At 38.7% G+C, this 10,904-nt stretch overlaps 1 protein-coding gene across 1 annotated transcript; it reads left to right on the top strand.

Annotated features, from left to right (window-relative positions):
* Positions 1 to 439: 439 nt before the first annotated feature.
* LOC138907387 (uncharacterized) lies at positions 440 to 1,090 on the top strand. The gene has a single exon (XM_070197985.1). It carries the CDS (start codon positions 440 to 442, stop codon positions 1,088 to 1,090), a length of 651 nt encoding a protein of 216 aa, XP_070054086.1.
* Positions 1,091 to 10,904: the final 9,814 nt, after the last annotated feature.

Below are 10,904 nucleotides of genomic sequence, written 5' to 3'. Positions count from 1 at the left end.
CCTTGCTGATAAAGCGCGCCTAAGCAGGTCAATGCGAATGTACTGCATAAAAGAGTGTCGTGAGATCGTAGTTCATGAGTCATCTCCGGATGTATACAAGGTTATTTGTCGTAGATGGTTTACGGGTTGTAATTGGATGTTACGTGCGAGGAAGCTGAAAATAAATATGTGGGTTGTGGGTAAATACATTGGCACCCACAATTGTGAAATGGACACATTCAGTGGGAATCATTTAAACTTGAATGTTGACTTGATTTATCTTGTCTTGATTCCACACTTTGAAGCGTCCATACGATACAAGATCAAATAGCGTATAACATCTGTCCACCAGGTATATGGGTGTACCATTACCAAAATAAAGGCATTTTTCGGGCGCAAACGTGCAATTGAAATTGTTTATGGTAACTAGGATAAGTCCTTTGCATCTCTACCGAGGTACATGGCTGCATTGCAACACTTAAACCTTGGGACTGTTGTTGAATGGAATCTTGAGCGGAGTCCGGGAATAGCAGTTTGTGCATTTAAACCAGCCATTGATGGTATTGTGCATTGTCGACCGGTAATATCCATAAACGGCACTCATGTCTATGAAAAGTATGATATTAAGTTGTTGATCATCGTTGTAGTAGATGCTAATAGAAGCATATTTCCCCTAGCATTTGGTATTTTTGCTAATGAAAGCCAAGAGACGTGGACATTATTTTTGAACCACTTGAAGCAGCACGTAGTCAGACAACATTCAGGTATTTGTCTAATATTTTATCGTCATGGCGATATTTTAAGTTCTATACAGAATTTGCGTACATGGCAGGATCCGTATGCCTACCACCGTTACTGTGTGAGGCACCTGAAGACCAACTTCCAGAGGGCTTATCCGAACAAGGACTTGCATGATTTAATGTGGATGGATGCAACAGATCACCAAGAGTGTAAATTCAGGAGGCGAATGGATTTGATCAGGGAGGAAGACCAAGGAGCCTACACTTGGTTGATGCGACATGAGCTTGACAAATGGACTTTGCATGCGGATGGTGGCAGAAGATGGGGAATTCTGACTACAAATGTGTCAGAGTCTTTCAACGGGTATTGAAATCTACACGTGGATTGCCTGTCACTACCATGCTGCGGATGTCATTCAAGCAGATGGTTGAGAGGTTTGTTGAAAGGTCTAGAGGTGCATCCTCATTAATGGAAAGGGATATTGAATTCATTCCAATACCAATGAAAAGATTTGAGAAATACAAGAAGCGAGCACATTGGTATTCATTTTTGTAGTATTGCAACGAGAGAAATATTTTTGAAGTTCTCACAGCTATCCATCATAACCGAGGGAATAATACACACACCGTCAATGAAACCAGAAGGTTATGCTCTAGTGGAAAATGGTCCATCTATCACATGTCGTGCTCATATTCCATGAAATGCTTTCAACATACAGGTTTCGCGGTAACGAGGTACGTTGATAAAGAATATAGTATTGTTGCATACATAAACACCTATAGTGGACAGTTTCAGCCAGTGGGTGCTGAGCATTATTAGCCACTGGAACTATTTAAAATGGTGTGTAACAAGGAGTATATGCATCAACGACAACTACAGAAAAGAACGCGTATACGAAACCAAATGGATGTTGGTGATACCGTTTATGCGCGTAAATGTGGCATATATTCCCAAATAGGACACGACCACCGTAAATGTCCTTCAGTTGGTTTGGGTAGCGGTGGTAATTCAGCTCCCAGTGGAAGTTCATCCAGTGTGCCCAATTATCAAGGATACACGCAGTATTTTGTTACAGTAATTTATTGTAATAAATGTATATAAATGTTCAGCTTGCAAAATGTATGAAATAAAATTATTATTCCAATGGGGTTAAATGTAATTGATATTTAGCATTAATACTTCAGTACAACAATTTAACATACACCCCAAGAAAAAAAAACAATAGTCATTCGCCATTATCGTCGTTGTCTGGCACGATTTCAATGTCACTGTCTTCATCTTCTTCGTCAACATCGTGTACGCACCCTTCGGGACCGAGGGCATCGTAATCTAGGCTCTAATTGACACACATTTCTCATATTTCATCGCTATCATCAATAAGATCACTTGCTTGATTTCTACAACAATATGGGACTCAAACGTCCAACGTCTGTGGTAGAATCTTAGGTAGTCCCTCCCTCTCGACAACTATTGGGAAAACAGGATAATCATTGTCTCTATGCAATTTTTTATTTTCGAATAAATACCAGTACTGATCCTTCGTTCCTCTAAGGTAGTTAAGATCATCCATTGCATAATGAACATCTAATGCCTTTTCCATCTTTAGAATTCCCTTCATCAAATGCTGAATCACTTCTGGTTCATCTTTGTATATGTTTGTTAGGAAGGTTGCAGACAGTGCTTGTGGCACAATAAGCCGATGCCACAATACAGTACTATGAAGTGAGATAGTACTTCATAATCACATCGTTTTGAATAAAGGGGAACCCATTGTAGTTTTTCGCCCCAAATTCGCATACCTTCAGGATTTGTAGAATGCGCTTCGCCCTCAATAATATGCCCTGCAACTTTGAGATCAGTGTGTATATTAATAGGCTTATTTTCCAAGGGATGCAGAACACCATACCACTTGTCATCAACCATGTCAGTATAGCAACCTAGCATATTTTTTTCAAGGTAGGGATCGATAGTGTTAAGACGTGTTCCATGGGGATCCGTTGAACTACCTTCACCCTTGTGCCTCTTTTTGAACCACTTATTAAATGTTAGTGGTATTTTTTAAATGGATATTGGAATGTTTCTTCAAATGGTCTTTGAATGCAGATGTCTTTGTTCAGTTTATGAAGCTGTCTTATATCCCAGGTAATCATTAACACGCGAAGCATAGCACGCCAGTAATATGTGTTATGTGTATTGTCTTGTCGACTTGAAAAAGCTGCCATTCTGGAAAAGTTGTATTGTACCCTAAAGAATTATTATCACGCAAAACATAGCGCGCCACCAATATGCATTATGTGTATTGTCTCGTCGAACTGAAAAAGCTGCCGTTCTGGAAAAGGTTGTTTTGTACCCTAAAGAATTATTATCACGCGAAACATAGCGCGCCACCAATATACGTTATGTGTTTTATCTTGCATATAAAAGCCTAGCGCATTTTAGTTATTATTTGCACTTAACCAAAACAAATAGAAAAACTTTCCATAAAATTTTTATTTTTCTTGCATTAAGAAATGTTTGGATGCAATGACGTACCAAGGTGTTATTATGGCAAACGGCGATTTTGAAGCCATGTTGGTCAAATAGTAATGTGGGGCGCAGACGCTGGATCTGTCAACAACTTGTAAGTTATTGTTTTGAAAAACATATTTGTTAATATTTTTTATATAAAATGTTAATTAATAGTGTTGTGTTGTAATCCCCATTGGTAGGACGAAAATCAATGTATATTTGAAGAATGGTATGATGAACCCATTAACCAGGAATACTACAAATCATGTTTGCAGTATGTTTGGAATATGACCTGTGAATTCGAACTCCAGATCTTTAAACTACAACAACAACTTGCGTCAGTGAAGGAGAAACTAAAAAATGCAGAAGAAGAAAAAAATAGATTGGAAGAGAAATTTAAGTGGTTGAAGCACAGAATAATGAGCGATAGTGACTAAACAAACACATGGATATATTGAGTGTAGTACTTTATCTTTATGTTTTACATGTCATGTATTTTTATTAATTGTACTGAATTTAAATTATATTAAGTTGTCATTCATGTTTTTGTGTTATAATATTAAACTAATAAATAACCCGAGAAATAAAAACACATGCACAAATAATGTAAAACATAAATAATGCTGCTATTATATACTGAATGTCATATGTACAGACACTAAAAAATGCGAATGTAGCCCACAACCTGTATGCTTTAAAGCATTGGCTGGCATGAGGCGCATCCCATCCCACCCGACTGCATTATTAGGATCATCCTCATCATGTCGCCTCTTTATCGGAGGATACACTACTGCATGATCGTCGGTAAGGCTGGCAGGCTCGGTAGAAGGGGTCGTCGGTCCAGCAATAACATACAGAATAATAAAGATATTTTAGTATATGAAATATATATTACTAATGTACGTGTTAGCTAAAAAATATTTAATGGTCTTACCATGGTCTCTGCGGGCTCCTGGATATAATCATCTGTCTCAAGCATGTTAGTATCGCACAAAGTGGCCTCCGTGACAGTCAAGGATGATGCCTTTAAAAAACAAAATACTTTAGATATTGATGACTAATAAATGAAATAAAAACAAATATAAATAATAGTAATACAAACAAACATGAGCCTGTGAAAGATCCTCAGCATCCCTCGATGATGACCCTTAACTCAGTCGGCGCCCACTATGCACATCTTGTGTCGGACGATCATCAACAATCGTCGATGGCTCTGGGGGACCAGGAAAATACTGATCACACTCATGTCGCGTAATGGACCTGCCCGTGATCAACAATGGAGCGGACGGGGTCACCTGCGAAGTCCCTGGCGTCATCTGAAGGCTAAATGATGGCATATCATGAGGAGCATCGTCTGGCTCAGGGTGGTCACCCGGCTGATCAACTGCTGGCTCAGGGTGGTCACCCGAGACACCTCTTCCTCTCTGGGCACGCCTGCCACGTCGACCACGTTCAGGCTCCACTGCTGGCCCATGATTGCACTGCTCTGGCGGTAGATAATTTGCCTCGTGTCCTAAGCGCTCGTCATCTCGGGCTCGCCTCAATGTCCGGGAAGCCAGATTTGTAACCTGGCGGCCATACTCGTGCAAAGCTTCCGCTCCCTCGCCGGTATACTGCTGCATCTGCAGCCCTAACTGGTTGAACAAATGTAAGCCAATAGCCAGCATAACATGTAAAATATTAATTACGGAATGCTAGGTTAACGGTATAAGTAAGTATAATAGATAATATACCAGTGCCTCATGCCTCCCGACGTATGGAATGTACAGACCACCAGCGCGATGAACGGGATTCCCGATGAAAAGTCGGGTTACGCGGCGGTACCAGCCCATATACTCATGCTCACCATTCGTACGCTCAGGTGGAGGGGGTGGCAGAATCAGGTCATACCGACGGTTCCAAATCTCATTCTGCGCCTCTAGCCAGGCCACGTATGTTTGGTCAACCCTGGAATGATCATCCCGCTGGTAATGTGTCCTAAGCCAAGCAAGCGGAGTAGGTATAAGCTGCGTTCAACCAAACTGGCGAAGGAATCGCTCAGTGGGATGATGGTTGATAATATCGAGACACATCAATGGGATAAAAGAGCTCCACATAAGTCGGTCGCTCGAGCAATAATCGGGCAAACCAGCTATTAGCTCATCGTTGTATGGCCTCCATATGAACTATTAAGTAAAAATAGGAATCGTGAGTAAACGCAACGCATATAAAGCCCGACCAAGTAAACTTAAGTATACACGTACCTGCGCGCCCTCCAGCAAATCCAACAAATCCCTGCAATAGGGGAGATTATGTAGAGCCTTGACCTCGCGTCTGTATCCTCGCCTATCAACCCACCTCCTAGCTAAAGGTAGAAGTGTTAGAGGTGGTGCATCTGTAGCGATGGGTGGTAGAGGTGGCTGCATTTGCAGGAACCGCTCCCAGGCCCAAACCTAATATACTATGTGGACGAAACATTTAAGGTATATTTTTACTATGTATGTTATAATTATTAAAATAATTGACTATGTTTTCACCTGCAGCAGCGGCAAAAATCCGGTAACGTCTCGCTGGGTGTCCATGCATGCCCGACACATCTGCCTATAAAAGTAACCTAGAATAGCTGCACCCTAGCTGTAACCAGGTAAATCATCTAGCCGCTCAAGATGATGAAGAAATCTCAAGCTGACTAGGTTTCCCTAAGTGTTCGGGAACAATACCCTACCAAACATAAGCAGCATCAACAATCTCGTGTACCGGTCGATATGAAGATTCGGTGTATATCTGTAATGTCCGCATCCATTGCCTCCAGATGCAGCCGGACAGGCATTAACTGCCAATGACTGGCCCCACTCAATGCAGTCTCCTCTGCTGGGTGGAAACCGGTGAGCCACTGCAACATCTCCAGGTACTGCAATCCCGTATATTCTCTGAGAGCATGCGGGTAAGCTACAGGATGTCCATCAATCGACAACCCATACAGAACCTCCACGTCCTGAAGCGTGATATTAGCCTCGCCAATGGGTAAGTGAAATGTGTGCATCTCCAGTCTCCACCGCTCTATCAAAGCCGTGATCAACGACCAGTCCAACAACAACCAGCTGATCTTTATGATCTTATAGAAACCCGCATCTTGAAAGTATCTGACTATACGGGGATGGAGTAGGTGGGCCCTAAGAAAGTCCCACATATCATCTACCCGTCTAGCGCGGAATGTCTGGGCCAAACACTGCCCCTCCCATATGTACGAAGACCTATGCTCGGCTTATAGCAACAGTAGCTCTAGCGATGCAGGTCCGGGATAGCACATGCGGAACCTCCATGACGACTACTGTAAATTGAAGAATATTAATTAATGTATTTTTTTTCATTACTTAACATCTTTAAATATATTGCATTATCTTTAATATTAAAATTTATTCGATATTTTTACTATATTATTAATTAGGTTGATACATTCGATATTTTCATATGTTACTTTAATATTTTAGATGTTAGTTTACTATTTTATATGTTTTTTTTATTATTTAATATGTTTATTTCTTATTTTATATGTTAGTTTATTATTTTATATGTTAGTTTATTATTTCATATGTTAGTTTATTATTTTATATGTCAGTTTATTATTTTATGTATTAGTTTATTACTCACCTATTTTTCACTATAATAAAATTAAATAATTAATTTTCATAACTTTACAAGATTTAATTATAAAATATTCATGTAACAATACTTAGTTTGACAAATATTGTTGTTTTCTAATGTTATTTTCTTACGTTTGTTGAATAGAATTCGAGAGAGTTTGTGTTTGAACTATCAACTTTTTCCAGATATTTTTGGATTTAATAGATAGTTAAATGATTAATTTCAATAGCTATAAAGATACTATGCTAAAGGGCACTACATTACAAGTACAAGCACTACATTAAAATTACGGGCGCAAGATACCACTACAGGGAACTAAAGTCACATATTCATATATTTACAACAATAACATCTAAATAAGATTAATTATTCCTAAAATAATAATTTATCTATTTTACTAATCTTTTAGCAAATAACTAATCTAAACCGGATAAAAACAATAAATTAATTTAATCACAAAATAATCACGTAAAAACATATACCTAAGTAAAAATTAACTAATTAACATTTTTTAACAACTAATAACAATTTCTCTATTTTATAATTTTTTTTATCACACTAATAATATAATCCAGATAAAAAATAACAAATTAATTAAATTACAAAACAATCACGAAATAACATAGAACACAATAAAAACAACTAATAGGCATTTTTATACATGCGTTTTAACAAAAAATAAGTCGGAATACCTCAATTTACATTTTTTGAAAAGTAAGATTCGGTGATTTGGAGCCAAAACAAGCAACCCACTACGAGATAACGCCTTAGATACGATGTGGGACCGAGAATCTACACTTTTTGTTGGACCGATGGGCTCCACCCGAGTTTCTTTTGTTAAAAATGGAGGGGGGATCGCTGGTTTTGGCTCGTTTTTTTGGGGGGGGGGGGCGTTCTGTTTTTGGGGAAGAAGATTGTAATGATCCGGCCAATTGTTTTAAAAGTTGTAGCCCCATTCCCCTATTTACTGCTCATTCTGTACTTTATAACTGATATATGACTTGCCGGAGTAATTGATTTAGGTTCGGTGAGATTTTAGAATAAATTGGAACACTTAGTTCCAAAGTTTAAAATTTAAGTTGAAAAGGTTGGCTAGATATAGACCTATGTGTAAACGACCCCGGAATAGAATTTTGATGATTCCAACAGCTCCGTATGGTGATTTACGATTTAGGAGTGTGATCAGAATTTTATTTGGAAGTTCGTAGTTAAGTTAGGCTTGAAATGGCTAAAATATGAATTCAAGTTTGGAAGTTTGACCGGGGAATTGACCTTTTTGATATCAGGTCAGAATCCAATTCCAAAAATTTTTCATAGCTCCGTTATTTCATTTATGACTTGTGTGCAAAATTTGAGGTCAATCGGACTTGATTTGATAGGTTTCGGCGTCGAATGTAGAAGTTGGAAATTCTTAAGTTTCATTAAGCTTGAATTGGGGTGTGAATTGCAATTTTAGCATTGTTTGATGTGATTTGAGGTTTCAAATAAGTTCGTATGATGTTTTAGGATTTGTTGGTGTATTTGATTGAGGTCCGGAGGGCCTCAGATTAGTTTCGAATGGTTAACGGATCAAAAGTTGGACTTAAACAGCTGCTGCAAAAGCTGTTGCAATTTTCTTCTGCTGGAAATGCAGAAATCGAAGACCAGAATCGAAGGCCATGGTCGAGGGCCATGGTCGATGGCCAGGATCGAAGCCAAGGTCGAGGGCCATGATTGAAGGCTCAGTATCGAGGGACATGATCGAAGGCTCAGGATCGAGGGCCATGATCGAGGCCCAGGATCGAGGGATGACCGAGGGTTGCTTGGATAGAATTATAAAATGGGGGACTTCGTCCCATTTGCCATTTTTGACAAATTGGAGCTTCAGGAGAGACGATTTTTGATATATTTTCAAGGAAACATATTTGAGTAAGTGATTCTAACTCGGATTTGGTCAATATACACGAATATATCATTGTTTTCACCATTTAATTAGTGTATTGAGATGAAAATTTTAGAAATCTCATAGAAGCGAATTTTTGAGATTTATTCGGATTTGAGTGAAACTGGTATGGTTGGACTCGTAATTGAATGGGTTGTCGGATTGTGTGAGTTTTGCCGGATTCCGAGACATGGGCCCCATGGATGATTTTGAGTTAATTTCGGGGTTTTATTGAAAAATATAGTATTTTCTTATGAAATTGATTCATATAATTTTTGTTGACTGTATCAAATTATTATGACTAGATTCGAGTCGATCGGAGTCGAAAAATCAAGGAAAAGGCATACTACTTGATTAAATTGGAGCAATTCGAGGTAAGTGACTTGTTTAATCTTGTGTGGGGGAAATTTCCCCTATGATTGGTACTGATGTGATAATTATAATGTGTTGAAAGTCATGTACACGAGGTGACGAGTGTGTACATGGGCTAAATGTGAAAGATTATATTTTTAAATTGTGTAGATTACTGTTGCATATTAATTATATTATTTTACTTTGTTATATTCTTCATCATTTATCTGATTTTTAAAGTTTAAATTTGCTTGACCTTTTCCTGCTAATTGTTTTACCTATTTAGTTGAAAATTGGTTTCTTTTATTCTGTGCATTATTTGAAGGTTGAATTTCTTAAATTTAAATATTATTAATATGATGTATTTGATATTCTAAATTTGGTATGGACGCAACATATTAAAAATTTTGAAATATTATTTTTGTTGAGTTATTTATTCCCGAATATTTTTGTGAGATTTTTGTACTCATTGTGATTGAGCCGTGAGCTCCCTGTTGTGGAAAATATTGTTGATATTGTTTATTTTGGAAAAGTGAAATATTTGAGCACTTGAGGTACAGATTGTGATATTGATACGCATGCGGTGGTATAAGGTGTGGGTGTTGAAACGTATGCGGTGAGATAAGGGTGGCTTGATATGCGTGGCTAGTAGGAGAACTACTAGAAGTCATGCGGTGTGATAAGGGTGGCTAAAATGCGGGATGCTATTTCAGAAAAAAATGTTTTTCTTTAAAATTAAATGTAAAGGCTCCCGCAATGATATAAGGAAATGAGATATTATGAATTTATTTATGATTTGGGACTACGAGGCGGTACCTCGGGAGTGCCCTTGTTGATATTGATTTATGACCGCAGTTGACTTTGATTATTGTTGTGATTTTCTTAAAGTTGAAAAGAATTATGTTTTGTTTCCACGAGGTATTATTTGCCATTATTTTGCGTAGTTAATTGGTGACACACTACTTGATTCATTTCCATTGTCATTTTATTTTTATTATATTGTTAAACATTTCAACTTGTCTTTTATTATTCTAGTAGAGCCTGACCTGACCTCGTCACTACTCTACCGAGGTTAGGCTTGGCACTTACTGGGTACCGCTGTGGTGTACTCATACTACGCTTCTACACATCTTTTTGTGCAGATCCAGGTACATCCTACCAGTCCAGACATCAGTGAGCTACCTGTGTACGGAGACTTCGAGGTATATCTGCCAGCGTCCGTAGACTCCGGAGTCCCCTTCTATCATTATTATGTCGCTTCCTTATTTTCCTTAGACTCTGATAAATAGATATATTGAAGATAAATTCTTAGAAGCTTGTGACTTATTTCTATCATGTTTTGGGAGTTGTAATTATGTGAATTGCAGATTTATTTATTTCATATTTCAATTGTTATTCCGCATTGATAGGCTTACCCTGTCTTAGAGACTAGGTGCCATCACGACATCCTATGGAGGGAATTTTGGGTCGTGACAAGTTGGTATCAGAGCTCTACGTTCATAGGATTTATGAGTCACAAGCAGGTTTAGTAGAGTCTCGTAGATCGGTACAGAGATCCGATGATCAGGCACCCGCGCCCCCTGTTAGAGCCGCAAGAGGCCGGGGTCGGGGCAGAGGCCGAGGAAGACCAAGCGGTGCAGCTAGAGCACCTGCACGAGCTGTTGCACCAGAGCCACAAGTAGCTCCAGTTGGAGAGCAGGCACCTGAGATGCCTGTTACTACTCCTGCACTTCAGGAGACCCTTGCCCAGTTTCTGAGCATGTTTGGCACTGTAGCTCAG

The sequence above is a fragment of the Nicotiana tomentosiformis genome, chromosome 3 (assembly GCF_000390325.3).
Source record: "Nicotiana tomentosiformis chromosome 3, ASM39032v3, whole genome shotgun sequence".
Classification (NCBI taxonomy): Eukaryota; Viridiplantae; Streptophyta; class Magnoliopsida; order Solanales; family Solanaceae; genus Nicotiana; species Nicotiana tomentosiformis.
This window is presented reverse-complemented; position numbering and strand designations above follow the sequence as displayed.

Coding starts and splice junctions, on each gene's coding strand:
- LOC138907387 (XM_070197985.1), top strand. CDS start 440: ATGGCTGCATTGCAACACTTAAACCTTGGGACTGTTGTTGAATGGAAT.